The sequence below is a fragment of the Orycteropus afer genome, unplaced genomic scaffold, assembly GCF_000298275.1.
Source record: "Orycteropus afer afer isolate SDZICR_OR568_19922 unplaced genomic scaffold, OryAfe1.0 scaffold00192, whole genome shotgun sequence".
NCBI classification, from domain to species: Eukaryota; Metazoa; Chordata; class Mammalia; order Tubulidentata; family Orycteropodidae; genus Orycteropus; species Orycteropus afer.
Window position 1 is genome coordinate 776,120 of NW_006921779.1, and position 21,410 is coordinate 797,529.

The 21,410-nt window shown below is 39.5% G+C and overlaps 2 protein-coding genes across 2 annotated transcripts; both read left to right on the forward strand.

Moving 5' to 3' along the window:
* The first annotated feature begins 5,492 nt into the window (after window positions 1-5,492).
* GJA9 (gap junction protein alpha 9) lies at window positions 5,493-9,656 on the forward strand. The gene is made up of 3 exons (XM_042781879.1): window positions 5,493-5,812; window positions 5,882-6,590; window positions 9,507-9,656. The coding sequence occupies exons 1-3, from the start codon at window positions 5,493-5,495 to the stop codon at window positions 9,654-9,656; spliced, it is 1,179 nt and encodes a 392-aa protein (XP_042637813.1).
* Window positions 9,657-9,868: 212 nt separating this feature from the next.
* LOC103202689 (MYC binding protein) lies at window positions 9,869-17,147 on the forward strand. Its single transcript, XM_007947609.2, has 5 exons — window positions 9,869-9,952; window positions 10,151-10,223; window positions 15,254-15,302; window positions 15,759-15,888; window positions 17,103-17,147. The coding sequence occupies exons 1-5, from the start codon at window positions 9,869-9,871 to the stop codon at window positions 17,145-17,147; spliced, it is 381 nt and encodes a 126-aa protein (XP_007945800.2).
* The last annotated feature ends 4,263 nt before the right edge of the window (window positions 17,148-21,410 follow it).

Below are 21,410 nucleotides of genomic sequence, written 5' to 3' on the forward strand. Positions count from 1 at the left end.
CAACAAAGAAAGTTTCCTTCCATGTATAAAGCTTTCCTTGACTTTTAACAATAGTGGACTAATACAGTATTTGTCCTGTGACGACTTAATCCACTCAGCGTAATGTCCTTCAAGTTCATCCATGTTATGTGGTGTTTTGCAGATTCTACATTATTCTTTAGGATTGCATAGTATTCCATCGTGTGACTGTACCACAGTTTGTCTATCCATTCCTTGGTGGATGGGGAGATCCATAGACATCCTTATTCCATGAGTTGCTGGGATGATTTAGATGTACTATAGTTAAGATGTGACTTTCTGCTTCTGTAAAGATTTATAGCCTTGAAAACCCCGTGGGGCAGTTCTACTCTGTCCTATATAGGGTTACTATGAGTCAGACATGACAGCCACAAGTTTTTTGGTTTGGATGGTTTATTTGGAGTTCCTGGGTGGTGCAAATGGTAAATGTGCTCAGCTACTAACTGGAGATTCGAGTCCACCCAAAGGTGCCTTGGAAGAAAGGCCTGGAAAATCTATTCCTGAAAAACCAGCCACTGAAAACCCTCTTGAGCACAGTTGTATCCCGACTCACATGGGGTTAACAGGAGTCAGAATCCACTTGATGGCAACTGGTTATAGTTTATTTAATTGTTTTTGTATTGGTCATTTAAATTATTGCTGATTCTGTACTATTGCCAGGGAGCTCTGGTGGCATAGTGCCTAAGGCATTTGACTGCTAACCAGAAGGCTGGCGGTTCAAACCCACCAGCCACTCCATGGAAGGAAGGTTGGGCAATTTACTTCCCTAGTGATACCACCTCGGAATCCCAAGGAGGGTTCGCTATGAGTCGGATCTGACTCCACGGCAGTGAGTTTTTTTGAGTTTAAAATTGGCCATAGTACTAAATGAACATCCTAGTACATGTGGTATTCCTGTGCATGTGTTTGCTGAGTCTATGAAAGGAAGGTTGGGCAGTCTACTTCTGTAGTGATAATGCCTCAGAAACCCAAGGAGGGGTTGCTATGAGTCGGGTCTGACTCAAGGCACATAACAACAACAACAATAACATGAATATTTCAGGCATCCAGAAGTAGAAATGCCATGTTAATTTTGATAGATTTAAACTGCCATTTAAAATAAACAGCTGTACCCATTCATATTCTCATCTACAGTACATGAGAATAAGTTTCCCTTCACCTTTGCCAAAAGAAGGTACTATAAATCTTTAAAATTTTGCATTTTGATAGTTAAAAATTAATACGTCAATTTTAATGTGTATTTCCCTAACTATAGAAATTTTAAATTTATTAATAAGGTATATGCAATTTATCAATATTATACATAATATAATCTATATACATATAACGTTATCGTTGGGTGCTATCAAGTTGCTTTCAACTCAGAATGACTCCATATGAAAGTAGAAGTGCTAAACAGGGTTTTCTTGGCTGTAATTTTTATGGAAATAGATGGCCAGGTCTTTTTCCCACAGAGCTGCTGGGTTCGAACCTCCAACCTTTCAGTTGGCAGCTGAGTCTTTAACCACCAAGGTTCCTGATATACATATAATACATAGTATATAAACATATAACTAGGTACAACATATGTATTTCCCTGATGAAATATTTGCATTTAACCTGAAAAGGTTAAATATCTGAATATTTAACCTGAAAAGTAGCTATTTGTTGGCAAAGAGGCCCATGGAAGAACTATCCACTTGCCATCTCAACCCATCAGGCCACTAGCTCTGAAGAGAACCTTTAATTACAATGTCATTGTTAATAACAGAAAACTAGACAGAAGAACAGGATATATCTAAGTATGAAATCAGACATGACCAATTGATTCCTAAGGCTAATGAGGCTGATGACTGAGAAGTTATTTAATCAGAATATATGGTACTAGAAACATAGTTCACATCACCAAACACAGTGATAGCTTACTGGGTTCCTCAGGTGGCAAACCTTACAGTAAAAAGTGCTTAAGTATCTCTTGGTGTTTTGAATCTAACACCTGTGAATTATAGAGGAACCATCTATTCAGCTTAATTCGAGGCTCATAACTCTAGTCTTCTAGAACTGTGCATGCCATTAGAAATACTGCGGACAGTCTGCATCTGTGCTGTTCAATAAGGTAGCCGTGGGGCACATGTAGCTCTTCAGAATTTAATTAAAATCAAATAAAATTTAAAAACTCAATTCCTCTGTTGCACAAGGCACATTACAAGGGCTCAATAGCCACATGTGGTAAGTGGCTACTGGACAATGCAGAGACTATTTCCACCATAGCACAAAGTTCTACTCCACATCGCTGCTCTAGAAGCAAGAATCAAGCAAAAGGAAATGCATTTTAGCTGATGGCTGACTCACTTCACTGAATCTGCTCTGCATCCCCAAAGGGACAAATTCAGAGAACAAGCTGAAGAAGGCAGTCATCTGACTTCTCCCCCTAAGCAGGATTTGATTCTCAGATTTACCTAAGCTAAAAAAGGTTTGTGTTAATTCCTCTGGTTTAGCTAATTAAGAAACCATGTGAAATGTCTTTATCTTTTGCTTTTGCATTCTATGGTACTGTATATATACTAGTCTTCAAGTTTTTGCTACAAAAGCTTTAAAAGAAAGGATTTTCTAAAGAATACTATCTAATACTGCTGCTTCTTTTAAGAAATACTATGCCTTTGTCCTTTAAGCAGGGGAACACTTTATTTCCTTTGTGATTATGAAAGCCAAGGACTCATTATAAATAATTAAAATACATATATTTATTTAAAAAATTAAGGCAATTGTAATCTCACCATCCAGAGATAATATGTTATTATTTTGACAAATTTCCTTCTAGATTTTGTTGTATTCATCTCTACACATAAATAAATATATATTTTTACAATAATGAGGGCCATAGTATTCTATTTTATTATTTGCATTTCACCGAACCAACATATCTGTCCATATTAACATATATTTTTCATTTTCATTGGTTTCATAGTACCACCCTGTGGATGCACCATTATGTATTTAACCAGTCTTTCTTAAACTAATAATTATTTTAGATGTTTTTAATTTATGAAGGAGTCCTGGCAGTGCAGTGGTTAAGCATTTGGCTGCAGGGAAAAGATGTGGCAGTCTGCTTCCATACAGATTTAGAGCCTTGGAAACTCAATGGGGCAGTTAGTTCTACCCTGTCCTGCAGGGTCACTGTAAGCTGGAAATTGACTCAGTGGCAGTGGGTTTTCTTTTTTGGTTTTAATATGACTATTATAAACGTTATTGCTTACATTTTAAAGTGTCTTGCATTGTTGGGTCAAAGGATACACTATTATTAACATAATAAAGTCAAATAGAAGTTTTCCCTATATCAGGAATACAACTAAATTTTAGAAGGTTGATGCTTTTGCAAGTCTCATTAACTGTACAAATCATTAAGAAAGGAATAGAAAGTCCAGAACCAGTCATTTAAAAGGCAAAACTATCACTATTTGGCATTTCTTATTTAAATAATTAAACTTTTTAAAAGGAAAAGAGATAATCTCCTAATGCCTCTTTCACGCAAATTTCAAGTTTGTTCAAAGAGAAAAAGAAAGTTTAGTAAAACAGTTAAGAGCAGATTCTACAACCAGACTTCTTGGGCTTAAATGCCAGTACCACCATGACCAGTTGTATGACTGTGTGTAAATTAATTGAGGTTTGCCTTGGTTTCCTCATCTGTCAAATGGGGAAACAATATGTCTACCTCACAGGAGCTTTGTGAAGGTTGGGCAATCTACTTCCTTAGTGATACTGCCTTGGAAACCCAAGGAGGGATTGCTATAAGTTGAGTCTAACTCAATGGCATGTAACAACAACAACAACAACAACATATTTTGAAGTTATAGTATCCTAGTATTTTGTATGATTGTGTAATATCGCCCTTTATATAAGGGATATAGGACATGCCTTTACTTCTTAATTGAAAACATTCATTCTTTTTGTCTTTTCTTTGAGAACCTAGGATAGCAATTTTAATATAGAACCCATTGGCAGCTAAATTATGACTTGCCCTACTGCCCCCTCCAAAATAGCAAGCTTCCTGTTTTGAGTGGATCAAATATTGTTACATTGAAAATGTTTATAATACCACCACTACACCAACTGTCCATTTATTCCAGGTAATAGTTAACAACATTCTGTTACAACAAAATCATTGAAGATTTTCACAATTCCTTTTAACATGGTAAAGCATTCCAAAATCTTCATAGTGAAGTATAATAAATAAAGTTTTATAAATATTGATAAATGTTACAGAAATGGGTTTCTGGAAATGCTCAACATCTGCCAGAAAGAAATCACAATTTAGACATTTAAATGTGGGTTTTAAAACAAATCAAAATTCCTATAGCAAGAGCCAGATCTGTTTGCTCTGGCTTTATTAAATGCTGGGTATTATCAAATTCATTTTCCTTTGTGTACAAAGGAGATTTAAAAATCATTGACTTTGATTATAACTTTTACATAACATAGTTCTGGGTGGCAATATGGTTAAGTGCGTGACTACTAACTGAAAGGTTGGCGGTTCAAACCCAACCAGAGGTAGCAGGGAAGACAGGGCTAGTGCTCTGCTTCTGAAAGGTCACAGCCTTGGAAAACTTATGAAGCCATCCTACTCTGCACACATGGGTCTTCATGAGTCAGAATGGACTTGATGGCAACTAACAATATATTGTTGTTTGGCTAAACAAGCCGGTTCCAGCTCACAGCGACCTCATGCACAACAGAATGAAACACTGCCTGGTCCTGCACCATCCTCACAATTTTGTTATGTTTGAGCCCATTGTTATAGCCACTGTGTCAATTCACCTTGTTGAGGGTCTTCCTCTTTTTCACTGACCCTCTACTTTACAAAACATGATGTCCTTCTCCAGGGACTGGTCTCTCTTGCTAACATGGCCAAAGTACGTAAATACTTTGGTGCCTTGCCACCCTCCCTTCTGAGGAGCATTCTGGCTGTACTTCTTAAAACAGCATAACCTTCATTTCATAGGATTATAAGAAAACTCTCCAGTTTAGAAAATAAAACAAAAGAACAAATTTCCTATCAGCCAAGTAAAAAGACTTTTTTCTTTTTTTTTAATGGAAAATCCTAACCATTCTATTCTTAGTAGAAAATACATACATCCCTCCCCTGGGTATCATTTTTTTTTTTTGAAATTGCTTTATTAGTTCTAAATAGGAGTGATTTTAAATTCCTGACTCATCTTAAATATACTCATGGTAACAGATTTTTGGTGTAGCACTGGGCAACCTTTTGTTCTGTTATACATAAGGTTGCCACGAGTCAAAGCAACAACTACAACAGATTATTGCTGCTATCTAGGGAAAAAGTACAGCAACCAGCACACTGAAAGAATGATGCTTTGTTTGTATTTTGACCATAGGTTTACTTTACGAAACAGTGCTCTTTTTAGAATGGAAGAATTTACCTGTCTCCTAATTGATGGGGTCCAGACCTGTGATTGTTGATTGTTGACTAAACAGACATGGGAGACTGGAATTTCCTTGGAGGCATTCTGGAGGAAGTTCACATCCACTCCACCATGATTGGAAAGATCTGGCTCACCATCCTATTCATATTTCGAATGCTTGTCCTGGGTATAGCAGCTGAAGATGTCTGGAATGATGAGCAGTCTGACTTCATCTGCAATACAGAACAACCCGGCTGCAAGAACGTATGCTACGACCAGGCCTTTCCTATCTCCCTCATTAGATACTGGGTTTTACAGGTGATATTTGTGTCTTCACCATCCCTGGTCTACATGGGCCATGCTTTGTATCGACTGAGAGTTCTGGAGAAAGAGAGGCAGAAGATGAAAACTCATTTGAGAAGAGAACTGGAGGGGGTCGAATTTGAAGTACCTGGGGATCGGAGGAGATTGGAACAGGAGCTTTGTCAGCTGGAGCAAAGGAAACTAAATAAAGCTCCACTTAGAGGAACCTTACTTTGCACTTATGTGATACACATTTTCACTCGCTCTGTGGTTGAAGTTGGGTTCATGATTGGACAGTATCTTTTATATGGATTTCACTTAGAGCCTCTATTTAAATGTCACAGCCACCCATGTCCAAACATAATTGATTGTTTTATCTCAAGACCAACAGAAAAGACAATATTCTTACTGTTTATGCAGTGCATAGCCACTGTTTCACTTTTCTTAAATGTTCTAGAAATTGCTCACCTAGGTTTTAAAAAGATTAAAAGAGGGCTTTGGGGACAATATAATTTGAAGGATGAACACAATGAATTCTTTGCAAACAAATCAAAACAAAACCCTGCCAAATATAAGAGCACATCTGGAAATTCACTGAGTCAACTCCCTACTGCACCTGATTATAATCTGGTAGTGGAAAAGAAAACACACACGACAGTGTATCCTAATTTAAATTCATCTTCTGCAATGCAGGCAGATCCTGACAATTACTGTGGAAATGATGAGAAATGCATTTTGGATGAACAGGAAACTGTACTTTCTAATGAGATACACACAATTAGTACTCTCTGTAGTCATCTTCAACACATTAGCTCAAATAATAGTGAAGGAATTCATAAAATATTTAGAAAAGAAGTTAGTGACAACCAGGTAAGGGAGAGAAGAGAAACTGATGACAAAGATAGAGGAAGGAACCACTATTCTAGTGGTGTTTCTGTAGATCTGGAAAACCACACAGGGCAGTCACCTCAAACAGTTTTCTCTCTGTCAGCTAACTGCAACTGGAAAGCAAAGAGGCTTAGTGCTACCTGGGGTCTCTCTACAGAGGATCAAAACCAGAGACTCTCTCCTAATGGTAGCTTCAAGGGCCAGTTTGGAGAGGGTACAATTGGAACACTTCCTCCTTTACAAGGAGGCTCCCAGCCACTTGATATTGCAGATACTTCTCATTCTTTGGGAGAGTTGTCCTTTGAGTCTGACTTTGTCAAAACTTGCAAAAGTCCTAGTGCTTGTCCCCCAAATCATTTAATGTCTCTGACAAACAATCTCATCAGCAGGCAGGCTCCCACAGACCTTCAGATCTGAACAGCTGTTGGCTTTTAGACATTCTGCATATTATATTATTATAGAAATGGCCTAATGCAGATGGTGTTATTTGTTATTAGGTGCCATTGAGTTGGTTCCACTCATACGGACCTGTGTCTAACAGAATGAAACATCGCCTGGTCCTGCAGCATCCTCACAATCGTTGCTGTGCTTGAGCTCTTTGTTGTAGCCACTGTGTTAATCCGTCTTGTTGAGGGTCTTCTCCTTTTTCAATGCCCCTGTACTTTACCAAGCATGATATCCTTCTCCAGGGATTGGTCCCTTCTGACAACATGGCCAAAGAAAGGGACATGAAGTTTGGCCATTCTCGCTTCTAGGAGCATTCCGGGTGTACTTCCTCCAAGACAGATTTGTTCATTCTTCTAGCAGTCAATGGTACATTCAATATTCTTTGATAACACCACAATTCATATGTATCAGTTCTTCTGTGGTCTTCCTTATTCATTGTCTAGCTCTCACATGCATATGGGGCAATTCAAAATACCATGGCTTGGGTAAGGCACACCTTAAGTCTTCAAATAACATCTTTGCTTTTTAACACTTTAAAGAGGTCTTTTGCAGCAGATTTACCCAATGTCATATGTTGTTTGATTTCTTGACTGCTGCTTTCAAGACTATTGATTATGGATCCAGGTAAAATGAAATCCTTGACAACTTCAATCTTGTGGAAATAGTGCAGGGACAAAGTAGGGACAGGAATAGCTCTGAAGATCAGCTGTTGAGACAGATAATTGTAACCCATTTCAAAAAGGGGCAGGAAGACCCAAAACCATTGCACAGAGTAGACTGCAACTCATAATGCCCCAGAGAGTAGGACTGTTCAATAATAATCTTTCAAAAGCAGATCATTGGGCCTTTTCATCCATGGTACTGCTGGGTGATTTTGAACCATCAACTGGTTATCAGTTGAGCATAAATTGTTTGCACCACCAAGGGACCTTCAAAAAGGGAAAAACAACTCTAATTGTGAGGTGTGAAGGGGTAGTTTTAAATTCAAAAACATAGAGTTACCAAATCAGGATCACTTATTCACAGTTCTCTTAAAAATATGTGACATGTTCAGAATGGAGGTTAAGTGGTTTGGAACCAGGTTTTCTCTTTGAAAGGACCACAGCCTTAGGAGATTGTTCTTGATTAATATAATTGCTTCTTTTAGCTACTAATCTTTTATTTCTTGACACCAGGTAAATTTTGTTTGCTTCAGACTTAATAACTTAATTTCCTTATAGACTGCATGTTTCTTGAGGACAACAATAATGCTGCTATCTAGTAAATAAAACCTTAAACAAAAATATTGGTGGCTTTTTTTTTTTTTTCTTACTAGTTTATAGCATTGAGATTAAAAGGGGGTTCTGGAGTAAGATTGCCTAGACTGGAGTCTTGGCTGTACTATTTGCAAATCACCAAATCCAGCCATTTTACTAATGTTGTTGTTGTTGGTATGTGCCATCAAGTCATCTCCGACTCAGCAACCTTATGTACAACAGAACTAAAAGTGCCTGGAAGTTTGCTAGCCTCACCAACCCTACTATACCTGAGCCCGCAGCTGCAGCCACTGTGTCAATCCATCTTGTTGAGGGCCTTCCCCTTTTTCGCTGACCCTCCACTTTTCCAAGAATGACATCCTCCTCCAGAGAATGGTCCCTTCCAACAACATGACCAAAGTAGGTGAGATGAAGTCTGGCCATTCTTGCTTCCAAGGAGCATTCCTGCTGCACTTCTTCCACGGCAGATTTGTTAGTTAGTTTAGCAGACCATGGTACTTTCAGCATTCTTCACCAGCACAACTCAAAAGCATCAACTCTTCTTTGGTCTTCCTTATTCACTGTCCAGCTCTCACATGCATATGAGGGGAATGAAAATACCACAGCTTGGGTTAGGTGTGTCTTAGTCTTCAAGGAGATATCTTTGCTCTTCAGCACTTGAAAGAGGTCTTTTGCAACAGATTTGCCCAATGCAATATGTCTTTTGATGTCTTGACTGCTGCTCCCACTGGCATTGATTGTAGAACCAAGTGATATGAAGTCTTTGACAACTTCAATCTTTTCTCCATTTATTGTGATGTTCTTAGTAGTCCACTTGTGAGGATTTTTTATATTGAGGTGTAATCCATACTGCAGACTGTGATCTTTAATTTTCATTAGTAAGTGCTCCAAGTCATCTCACTTTCAGCAAGCAAAGTTACGTCCTCTGCTGATCTCAGGTTGTTAATGACCCTTCCTCTTATTGGGATGTTGTGAAGACTGAAATAAGCGTGTTTAGTACAGTGCCTGGCACACACTAAGCACTCAAAAGTGCCAGCTATTATTAGCATATTACTGCTCACTCTCTAGAGGCCCATATCAAGTTAGCCACAAAACGAGGAGAATCTAAACCTAAAAGTGGCGTCTGAGAATACGATCGGAAACAGTCCTGAAGCCATCTGAAATCCAAGAGTTGCTCTGCATGTCTTGCCCACAGGTTACCACGATTGCCAAAGTGCCAGTAGAAAGTTCCGCCCACTCCGCGTGCCAGGCGGCCTCTCACCCGCAGCAGCAGCAAACCTCAAGGGCTCCGCTGGCACCGCCCCCGGACGCCACGCCCATCCTTAGCGTGTACACCGATCTGTAATCAACAGAACCTCGTCTCTTGCTAAGCAACCGAATCGCAGTGCAGACCGGAAGAGGAAGAGGTGCTGCTTTGATAGCCAGAGGGGCAGGCATACGCAGCCTCCCTCCGCTCATCTTGCTATGGAGAATTCAGAGCGTCCTGGTCACCATGAAAACCAACCAAACGATCCCCTACTGTTTTGCTAGTGCGCAGGCGCACGTGCCTTTCCGCGCATGCGCAGTGCTGATCAGCGCCCTCAAGCCACGGTCCCGGGCGCCAGCTACACCGCTGCCGCTGCCACTATGGCTCATTACAAAGTGAGGGGGGCGCGGCGCGGCTAGGGGCGTGAGGGCGGTTAGCCAGCCGCTGGTCGGCCACGGGTGGGAGTGGGGACACGCGCGCAGGTTGTAGGGGCCTCAGGTAGCGAGGCGGAGGCGGGGTTGCCGGACTCCCAGCGACTTCTTCCTGCTCTGGCTCCTTTGGGCTTCGGCCTCTGACCCGCAGTGTCTCCTCAGGCCGCCGACTCGAAGCGCGAACAGTTCCGGAGGTACTTGGAGAAGTCGGGGGTGCTGGACACGCTGACGAAGGGTGAGCATATACTAAGACAGGGTTCCTCGTGCTCTCAGCGTGCTCGTCGGCGCTGCGCACCTGACGGGCCGTGGCGTAGAGGAGGGAGAACTGGTGGGACCTGTCTAGCGTCTCGCAAGGTGGGCCCCGGTGTTCCGCGGGAATCGGCACACGCCGGCAGCAGGACGCCGCCCGGGTGGTGATAGCCTCGCTCAGGTTACCTCTCTCCTGGCCATGGAGTGAAACTCTTGCAGCTGTTGCAAAGTCTCTACAACTTCCTGCTTTGCTGCGAGCAGCCACAGTGGGTGTGATTATAAAAGACCTCGAGGTCCATTTAGTTTCTTCGAAGAGCATCAGAATTTTGTTGAGAAGTGTCCCCTCGAACAAAGGTGGCAAATGGAAATACTGACAGATTTAAAGTGGGCCATGAAGTAGCTGAGCCTAATCCCCATGGTAAGCGATTTTTAGCCAATCTGGCTGTGGCTTTTCAATGCCCTTTCTTAGTCTCTTAATTCTTTGTGCAGATTTCAAAATTAAAGTAGAACTACAGTTTAGAGTTTGAGAGCAAATCAGAATGGTTTTACTGTTTTCACTTTTTAAGAGAAGCTTACTTTTAACACTGTCTTCTCCTGGGAATACAGGAGTTAAGTAGATGAGTAAGGTGCTTGAAACAGGAGAGTTCCAAGAGATAGGATACTGTTTGCTTCATTAAACTGGTTGCTGTACAGTTGATTTCTGACTCTCTAGTGTCAGATGTGTCAGAGAAGAACTGTGCTCCATAGGGTTATTGATGACTGATTGTTAAGTAGATCACCAGACCCATCTTCTGAGAAGCTCTGAGTGGTCTGGGACTACTTGATTTCACTTACTTCATAAGCTCAGCAGTAATTTGAATGCATGCTGTATGTCACTCAACTCACTGGTTTGGATTTTCAAAGGTGAAGAAGGGAAGAGCTGGCAGGGTTGAGGACCTGGGTCAATGTGCAAAGAATAGGAAGTGTCTGAGAAATAATTTGGTAACTGCCTTTGGTCAAAAGCAAAGGTTTGAGGAGAATTCTGGGAGAGGATAATTCTGAGTCTTAGTGGAAAGCAGGGTTTTTCACTGCCATGCATGAGCTAGAAATTTTAAATTGCTACCTATCTTGGGTCCACATGCTAGTTTCCCCATCTCTTTAAAATAAATTTTAGCTAAAAAACAAAAAAAAGACCCTATATTCCCAATTAAAAAAAAATCATAAATTTCATCTGACATTAAGGGGCTACTCTGTGAAAGTGCTGTGCTGTGTTGTCTCAGGGAGTGTCACAGATACTTATAATGTTGTTGACATCCTCCTCTTGAAAATCTCCACAAGTTCATTTCTTTCTTTTATTTAACCATTTTATTGAAGTCTCTGTTTAAGGCACTGGAGATGCTGTTTGGTGCCCTCAAGTCTGATTTGATTGATAGCTACCTAGAGATAGAGCAGTAGAAAAAAAAAAGAGTCCTTGATTGCATGAGCTTATATTCTAATTGAGAGAAACATGTAATAAATAAATACATTGTGTCACCTAGTGGTGTTATGAATAAAAACACAGCAAGTTAAAGGCATGAACAGTAATGGGTGGAATGTATGTGCCATTTTATAGAGAGTGGTGGGAGAAGTGTGAGCAGAGGCCAGAATGAAATAGTATATACTCTGCTCATACGTCTTGAGAGGTCCAGGCAGTCTAAGGAGGCCACAGTGGCTAGACAGAGTGAACAAAGGATAGAATGGTAATGGACAGAGACTGAAAACTACTGGAGGCTTCCTTTCCCTTGTTCATATCCACTGGAATCTAAGCCCTTACTCTCCTTAGATTTCCAGTCTCCTAAATAACATCAGACAACTTAACATAGTATCTATAGATGTGATCTACTTAAAATTTGATTTTAAACCTGAAACATTGGTACTTTAAACAGATTTAATCTGTAATTTTTATCTAGTTTATTTCCAAGAGGATTTGAAATTGCATATAACATTAAAACACTATAAGACAAAAAACCAAAAAACAAACTGTAGGATAAGATAGTTAAAGATGATGATAAATCATTTGGAAGAAGAAGAATTTTAGCAGCACATAAGTTGATTATATCAATCTTTAAAAATCCTGGCTGCTAAGGCAAAAGGGAAAACATGATCAGGTATAGCGCTCTTCTTATCTGATAAAAAGAAAGTACAGTTCAGCTACAGAAGATGACAAAAAAACTTAACATTTACATTGTTGTTCAGTGCCATCAAGTTGATTCTGACTCACAGTGACCCCATGTGAAAGTAGAACTGCCCCATAGGGTTTTTCTTGGCTGTAATCATCACGGAAGGGGATCGACAGGTCTTTCTCTCCCAAAGGCCCCTAAATAATAATTAAAAAAAAAACCAAACTCACTGCAGTCAAGTTGAACCTGACTCATAGCGCCCCCTCCTTGGGTTTCCGAGGCAGTAGTGGAAGTAGATTGCCCCAAATCACCAACCTTTCAATTTGCAGCCAAGTGCTTAACTGTTTTGCCAGCAGGGCTCTTTAACATTTACATTATCTTCTGTAATTATCAATCTTGTAAGCACCATTGGCAGAAATTTAGAGTGAAACAAATGGAGTAGGGGAAGATGTGGAGGAAAGGTAAACAGTATTAGTATCCATGTCTTAATAAAATGAGGATTCAGTAGAGACAGTGGAAATTAATGGGTGAAGGAATAGGTTTGAGCATATAATTGAAAGGAAAAAGAATAGAGGGATTAAAGAATACTGTAACTATCAGAAGGAGCCCTGCTGGTGCAGTGGTTAAGTACTCAGCTACTAACTAAAAGTTCAGTGGTGCAAATCCACCAGCTGCTTTGCAGGAGAATGATGTGGCAGTCTGCTTCTGTAAAGATTTGCAGCCTTACAACCCTATGGGGCAGTTCTACCCAGTCCTATAGGTTTGCTGTGAATTGGCATCAACTAGCAATGTGTTGTTTGGGTTGGTAACTATCAGGGAGTCCCTGGCTGGTATAAATGGTAGAAACAGTTGAACACTCAACTACTAACCAGGAGGTTGGCAGTTTGAACCCACCCAGAGGTGTTTGGGAAGACATGCTTGGTGATCTCCTGAAAGGTCACAGCCTTGAAAACCCTGTGCAGCAAAGTTCTACTCTGCAACATATGGGGTCTCTCCATGAGTCGGAATCAACCGGACAATAACTGGTTTACTGTTTATAACTGTCAGGCTGAATGGACAGAGGGGAAAAGAGGGTATTAATGATATTAACATGTCGGTTGGTAACAAAGCAGTGTTGTAAGTATATTTAACTGAAGAGTAACTATCAAAACTCAGTGTAAGTTGTTAATAGTAGTCAATTTGATGGTTTTTTTTTTTTTTCATACTATCTAAATTTTGGTAAGTTAATAAACCTCAAAAACAAAGGGGAAGCATGTAAGCTGGTTTACAACTGTTCTTAACTCGGGGTTTATATATGCACTTTTTTTGTGTGTGGCTTTTATTGGATTTCTTGGCTTTTATTGGATTTTTCCAAGAGTTTCATGACCCACAAAGAAGTTAACCACTGGTATAGAGGGATTTTTATCTGAGGAGTAAATTCTGGGAGGAATTTGTTTTGTAGAAGATAAGCAAGGTAGTGCTGATATGAACAACTGGATATGAAACAACTAAAGTGTATATTTTAATGATTTGAGCATGTAGATTACTGGTAAAAAAAGGCTTTGGTTAGTGGTTATTTAGCACATTGTATATAAAATTTGGTTCTTGAAGAATATTTTGAAGTCACAGCTGTTTCCATAATTATCTCAGACCTGTTTATTCTCTCTTAAATTTTTCTCATGTCCACCTACCTTGTTGTTCCTATCCCTCTGTCTAGTTTAAGTCACTACTGGATTACCACATAAGTCTCATAACTGAGCTGCTTGCCTTTATTCTTATCCCACTTTAATCCTTCTTGCACACTGGAGTCAATAGTGATCCTGTCACTGCCCTGCTTAAAACTATTTAGTTATATGCCTGTTGTTCTGAGTATCAAAATCCAACCAAATTTACATGACCCTCCATAGTCTGGTCCCTGACCACACCTTCTGAGTTTCCTTTCCTGTCACATTATTTATAATTCTATCTAGCTATATTTGAATCAGTTGCTCAATGTGGTATTTCCTTGGTTCCAGGCTTTCTCATCTTATCCAAAACACTCAACATCTAGGCCTGAAGTCTTACTTTTCTTTAGAATTCCTTCCCTAGTGCTCTAGGCTGAGAACAATGCTCTTCCAATGTGCTTCCGTAACCCATAATCTGGTTTTAAGCTTTAGCACTCTTTACATCTAGTTCCTTGTTCATCTTTTAGACTGTAAATTTCTTGAGAGCAGGAACCTCATCTGTCTTGTTCATCATTGTATGGATAGTGCCTACCAATGTACTTGGCATTGTTGTTGTTTGTTGTTATGTGCCGTCAAGTCAGCCCTGACTCATAGCGACCCCTCCTTGGGTTTCCGAGGCAGTATCACTACGGAAGTAGGATTGCCCAACCTTCCTTCCGAGGAGTGGCTGGTGGGTTTGAACCGCCAGCCTTCTGGTTAGCAGTCATATAATAGCCAAAACCAAACTCACTGCAGCTGAGTTGAATCTGACTCATAGTGACCCCTCCTTGGGTTTCTGAGGCAGTATCTCTATGGAAGTAGACTGCCCAGTCTTTCTTCCAAGGAGTGGTTGGTGGGTTTGAACCACCAGCCTTCTGGCTAGCAGTCAGATGCCTTAGGCACTATCCCACGAGAGCAGGCACTTAATATTTACTGTTGTTGTTGTTATTATATGCCGTCGAGTCGGACCCGACTCATAGCGACACCTCCTTGGGTTTCCGAGGCAGTATCACTACGGAAGTAGATTGCTCCATCTTCCTTCCGAGGGGTGGCTGGTGGGCTTGAACCGCCAGCCTTCTGGTTAGCAGTTAAGTGCCTTAGGCACTACGCTACCAGAGCTCCTTAATATTTACTAGGTTATGGAATATGATATATTCAAATTTAAGACTAATTATTTTTTTCTTTTTGATTCACAGTGTTGGTAGCCTTATATGAAGAACCAGAGAAACCTAATAGTGCTTTGGAGTATCCTTTTCATCTTTGAAGTCAGACAAAGAAAAACCTTATTCTCTTTTTGTTTTTGTTTTGCTTAAAAGCCTTTTTTTTTTTAAACTCTTCTTTCTTCATAGGAGTTCTGGTGGGGCAATGGTTAAAACATTCAGCCACTAACCAAAAGGTCGGTGGTTCGAACCCACCAGCTGCTCCACAGGAGAAAGATGAGGCATCTGTTTCCGTAAAGATTTACAGCCTTGGAAACTCTATGGGGCAGTTTTACTGTGCCTTATAAGGTCACTATGAGTTGGAATTTGACTTGATGGCAGTGGGTTTGGGAATATGTGAGGTAATTTTCAGTAAGATATGCTTATTGAAAAAGGTACTTTCCTGTTAAGTTTTGAATGTGATCTCTGGATAAGCTGCTACTTGTGCTATTTCATTAGTGTCATTCAACTTTAAGAAGTAAATTCTTAACATTGGTACTAGTTTTTTAAAACATCACTTGGGAGCTGCAACCCCAGAAAATCCAGAAATAGAGCTGCTTCGCCTAGAACTGGCAGAAATGAAAGAGAAATATGAAGCTATTATAGAAGAAAATAAAAAATTGAAAACAAAGGTAAACTTTTAAAAAAGCATTTACATTAAAAATCATTTTACCATTAACGATTATATGATCACAATTTCACCAGAATGGAAGTAGGGGAGGTAGGAAGGTAAATATCAATCTGAGTGAATTGCAAGACTGAACTTAGCCAAAGCCCAAGACCAACTATGATAGGATAGGCAAGGTGTGGTCAAGAAAGAGATTCTTGGGAACCTGCATCAACCTGCTGCTTACAAGGAAATGAAATGTTCAGATATTCTTAAGCAGTAGATTTATATAGGGACACTGCTTTGTGAATAGTTCCTCTTTAGAGAAGCTCAGTGTACACTCTGCATAGTCATATGTAGTGGCTCTGGGTTAATACACCTCTGTAAACTTACTTGTGCTTGGTTTTTTCTAGTGCCCAAATTTTCTCTTTGTCCACACTCCCATTAGAATTTCCATAATTTTCAAAGTATTCAACTCTAAATCTTTTGAGGTTTTACCACATTCTGAATTACATAATGTATTTTTACATTAGGCATTTATCTTAATATCACCTGAGCAACTGTGTGAGATAAGTGAAACAGGTATACAGGTGAGGAAACTAAAGCATGGTGAAGTCAAGCAAGCTTCTCAGGTCCAACAGCTAATTGGCAGAACTCCTATCTTTTTTAGCCTATTGGTCTCTCAGGGGACCACAATCTAGCACATGAGAAAATACAGTATCTCAAATCCAAGATTCATGATATAAAAAAGGTCAGTTAATTCTGGCACTTTTTAAGTCAAAGGAATCACTCTTCCTTGACTGGCTACATTAATATATGTCACATAATTCTTTTTCTCTCCCTTTTTAGGGGAAATTTCAGTAAACATTTGGTGGAAAGGAAGAAAGTTCTTTAGTATAAACCACAAGTTTCTAATCTTTGGGAAGACAGAGATTACTGCATATTGTGTATTTGAGCAATACAGTTAGGAGCTGAAATTAAATCTTAGCTTCTTAGTAATTTTAAAAGTTATATATGAAAAGGGCTTTTATTGGGGTTATTTGCTAATTGTTAATTAAATCTTAAATCACTGAGTGGTTTTAAAAGGATAGGTATAGAAACTGATACTAATAAACTTACTGGTTTGGTATTTAAATTGAATAGTTAACTCATTTTATTTTGTCTTTTTTTTAAATTTTTATTTTATTTTACCCAATTTAGAATAAAATTCACTTAAACTCCTTTATCTTTGCCCCATAGCTTGCTCAATATGAACCACCTCAGGAGGAGAAGCGTGCTGAATAGGAGTCTTCTCAGTTGAAAAGATATTGAAACATGGTTTTGTACGACTTGAATAGTTTGTATAGTATATAATCTTTTCTGAACAGATGTTATAAAACTCTTTTAATATGTTAAATTGACTTATTATACTTTGTTATAAACACACACTTAAAATCACCAATAAAAACGCAATATAACTTTTTTTGGGGAGAATCCAAAGTAAATCTTGGAAAAAACTGAATACAGCCATCTAAATAGTTTTCATTACCTTAAAAGGCATTCTGTTTGCCTGTCTGATTAGGAATGATGGTATTAGTTGTATTTTGACCAAGGAAGTTTAGCATGGAGCTCTTCCTTGATTTAGTTCAGAATATGAGCACAGGTATAGTCATTCTTTAAAATGAAGATGACACTGTTTTATATTCCCTGTAGGAGCTGGAGAGATCTGTCTGACATACGATGCATTTGCACAGGTTCCTATGAATCCTCTGCTCTTGTTTATATAAATATTGCAGAACGAGTAACTCTCCTTTGCCACCACTTTGCCTTAGATAACTGTGCGTGCCAGTATGAACTCTGACACCCTGTTTCCCTTCTATGCAATCATGCCCTGTCTGATGATGTTGCCTTCCTTTGCTCTGTATCTCAGTTGGTCCTGTTGAACACTGGCCTTCCTGTTAATTTTCAATTTGCTGTAACAGCAGTCGCCTACATTGTAATTTATATAGCTTTAAACAGTATCACACTGTTCCCTTACTCTTAAGAAAATTTCTTAGCACAGAACAGAGGCAATAGAAAATTCTGGGATAATAGGGGGAATGAGTCATATATCATGTGAAATTATAGTTTGTGAGTATAATTATAAAGTACTTTTTTCCTCAAAGTATTTTTCTAGACTTGAATTCATTTTATCTTCACTATCCCTGTGAAGTAGGTAGGGCAAGAATGAAGGGGGATGTTGGGTGCTGAAATTTTAGGCCAAAGACAAATTTATACAAACCATTTACTGACCGTGGAAACTTCGGCATATCAGTGAGGCACTCTAAGTCACTTTCTTCATCTGGTAAATGAGAAGAGTATCTGTGCTGCCTCCCTCACAGGGTTGTTGTGATGATCAAATGAGAATGTGAGAATGTACGTGAAAGATGTGTAAATGATAAAGCACTATACTTGTTTGTCAGTCCTCTTTCCTTTCTTTTGGAAGATCTACAGCCAGATGTTATTTTATGGATCACTTATTTTCCTCATTGATTGAGTAACATTGTTAAGTAGTTCTATTTCATGTATTCTATCCCTATTATTAGAGAACCTGCCTTTATTTTTTGGTCAAATCAAAATATAGAAAACAAAATGAATTTAATGAAAGCTGGCTTAACTAGCAAAAGCCTTAGTATCTGGTGGAAACTGGGACCAAGCCAGTTATAAAGGCATTTCAGTCAGTCATGTTGGCAAGAGTATGGCCAATGATCTGTGCCTCTTCTAGTCACAAGTTTTTTTTTTTTTTTTGAGGAGGGTGAGGGGCAGAAACTGTTGGAAAAACATTAACTTGACTCAGTTTGTCTCTTACCAATTGGAGTGTCTCCTACATTGACAGCAGTAGGCTAAGTAGTGGGTGTTATAGAGATGAATGACTGGAAGCTGTAAGGCATGTATACAAGCAATTACTATACGGGATAGGATGTGCTAAGAACTATAATAATAATGATAATAAAATGTGGCCCTATGGGAGTTTTGAAAAAGGAAGATGTGGCTTCTTTAAGCAATTGGTAGTATGACAGTCCATTTGTGGATACAAACAAGTAGAAATTATTTCTGACAGGCAACCCTAAATTCATTTTCCCATTAGTATTATGTTGGTAAATCAGGTGATTCTTTTATTGTCCTTTTGAACTAAATGGAAACCTGTGAATTGTATAATCACACTTCTAGATGGAATTGAGTTGCTTAAAGGAGCCCCTACTGGCACAGCTATTAAAGTGATTGGATGCTACCTGAAAGGTCAGTGGTTTGAACCCACCAGCTGCTCTGTGGAGAAAGATGAGGCAGTCTGCTTCTGTGAAGATGCACAGCTTTGGAAAATCCAATGGGACAGTTCTCTCTTTTATAGGGTCACTTGAGAGTAGAATTGACTCGATGGCAGTGGGTTTTTGGTTTTGGACCTGCTTGAACTGCTATACCAGTCAGTGCTATTTAAGAATCCAGTGTCTTCAGCCTTGTCTCTGAAGATCTTTTCAACATTTCTGTCAAGGATTTGGATGAAAATGGTACACTTGAGGATGCTCATTGGAGTAGAAAAATGATCCCATCAAGTCAGTGTCTGCTGTGCTTCAGCTTATCATTATATAAAATGTAGATTTCATATCTTGCCTACCTCACAGGGTTGTTTTGAGAATCACATTAAACAAAATGGATATGAAAGTGTCTTGCAAACTGTGAAGGAACAACTACATATGGATCAGATAATAATGTCAAATCTGTAAGTGCCACAAAATTAGAAAGGTTGGTTGGTACAATATATTGAAACAAGCTTTAAAATGATTAACAATCTGGAGATTAACAACTGCTGGGCCTAAACCAAAAAGTTAAATATCAAGTGTTGTATTTAGGATCAAAAACACGTAAGTATAGGCACTAGAATTGCTGACTAAGTACTAGTTCCAGTGATGATCAATATGAACCACTTACAGCTGCTTAAAAATTCCATTTTGGAAAGCATTAATAGAAATACTGTCCAGGTACTGAGTAGTCATCTCTTATTGGGCAGTATTGTAGTATAGGTATCAAACATTTGATAGATGCTGACAAGTTGAAATGCACGTAAAGGAGCCAGCAGGGAGAGGGGCTTTGAAAATACAAGGTTGTGCCATCCAGCATTGTAGCTACTAGCCATACTGCTACTATTGTGAGGATGGCAGAGGATCAGGCAGTGTTTCATTCTGTTGTATATAGGGTTGGAACTGACTTGGTGTCACCTAACAACAAGCCTTACTACACTTAAAATAAATTCAGTTCCTCAGTCATACATCAAGTGCTCAGTCCACACTGGATAGTGCTACCATATTGAACAGTAAAGATACAGAACATTTCATTGCACAAAGTTGTATTGGATAGCACCAATGGAAGAACGGTTGAAGGAACTGAGGATGTTTAATCTGGAACTGAGAAAGTGGCTGATGAAGGCTGCAATCTACTATTTGAAGAGCTGCCATGAAAAAGATGAAGACTGCTTTTATATTGTTTCATTATAATCTCTGAGGAGTAAGATTTTTGGGTTGAATAAGAAACGTTTAAACAAAGCTTTACCACCATGGAAATGTGAGATGGTGAGCTTTCCTCTCTTGGAATTATTTGAAGTATATTCTGCCTGTCTTCCCAGAGACACCAGTGTGGAATCTTATTTAGAGAGAGGTTGGACAAAGTGTCTTCTGAAGTGTGTCCTACCTTTAACTTCCATTTTCGGATATAACCTAGTTCCAAACCTGCATGAACATGCTTTCCCTTCATAGCCAAGAAATCAATCTCCTTGGAAGACCAGGATCCTCTCCCCATACTTTAAAAACAAAACAAAACAAAAAACGTATAAGGGCTGTGCTTTAAGAGTAGGATCTCTTGTCAAACTTTAAATTCTAGAGCCTGTCAAGGGAGCTCTGGTAGCATACTGCCTAAGGCACTTGACTGCTAACCAGAAGGCTGGCAGTTCAAACCCACCAGCCACTCCTCGGAAGGAAGGTTGGGCAATCTACTTCCGTAGTGATACGCCTCCTCAGAAACCCAAGGAGGGGTCGCTATGAGTCGGGTTCGACTCGACGTCGAACGGCACGTAACAGCAGAGCCTGTCAAAAATGAAAATTCCTCGAGCTTTCTCGGACATACTTTGAGCTTTGGTTTGCCTTCATTCATTCATTCCTTTGGTCTCTGATTCAAAGGGGGTCATAGAAGATGGAATAATTGGACAAACAAACTGATGTGGGAAAGGGGAAATAGGAGTCCTGTTCAGTTTGAGGTGGCAGCAGCGGTATCCAGTCAGCGATCTGCTCTAGAAAGAGGATACGATGTTCTAGCTTTTGCATTTCCAAAAGATGTTGCTTTTGCTTTCCTACCAGAGTTGACACAGTACCAGAACCAGCTGTATGCATCACACTCACCCTGCCTTGGTTGACGCTTTGCCCTCAGTCTAGCTCGCTTCTCTTCCACGCCTTTACATATCCCAACCATATTCATCCATTTATACCTGCTCAGGCCAAACTACCAACTCCCGAGCATTTTTATCTGTACCTATGACCTTCC

What these genes read in the sequence shown, in the direction of transcription:
- LOC103202689 (XM_007947609.2), top strand. Translation starts at nt 9,869, where the DNA reads ATGCGCAGTGCTGATCAGCGCCCTCAAGCCACGGTCCCGGGCGCCAGC. An exon ending in CCACTATGGCTCATTACAAA is followed by an intron (nt 9,953 to 10,150) that starts GTGAGGGGGGCG and finishes GTGTCTCCTCAG; the next exon opens with GCCGCCGACTCGAAGCGCGA. An exon ending in AAACCTAATAGTGCTTTGGA is followed by an intron (nt 15,303 to 15,758) that starts GTATCCTTTTCA and finishes CATTGGTACTAG; the next exon opens with TTTTTTAAAACATCACTTGG.
- GJA9 (XM_042781879.1), top strand. Translation starts at nt 5,493, where the DNA reads ATGGGAGACTGGAATTTCCTTGGAGGCATTCTGGAGGAAGTTCACATC. An exon ending in AGAGTTCTGGAGAAAGAGAG is followed by an intron (nt 5,813 to 5,881) that starts GCAGAAGATGAA and finishes TGGGGATCGGAG; the next exon opens with GAGATTGGAACAGGAGCTTT. An exon ending in AAGAAGTTAGTGACAACCAG is followed by an intron (nt 6,591 to 9,506) that starts GTAAGGGAGAGA and finishes TCTTGCCCACAG; the next exon opens with GTTACCACGATTGCCAAAGT.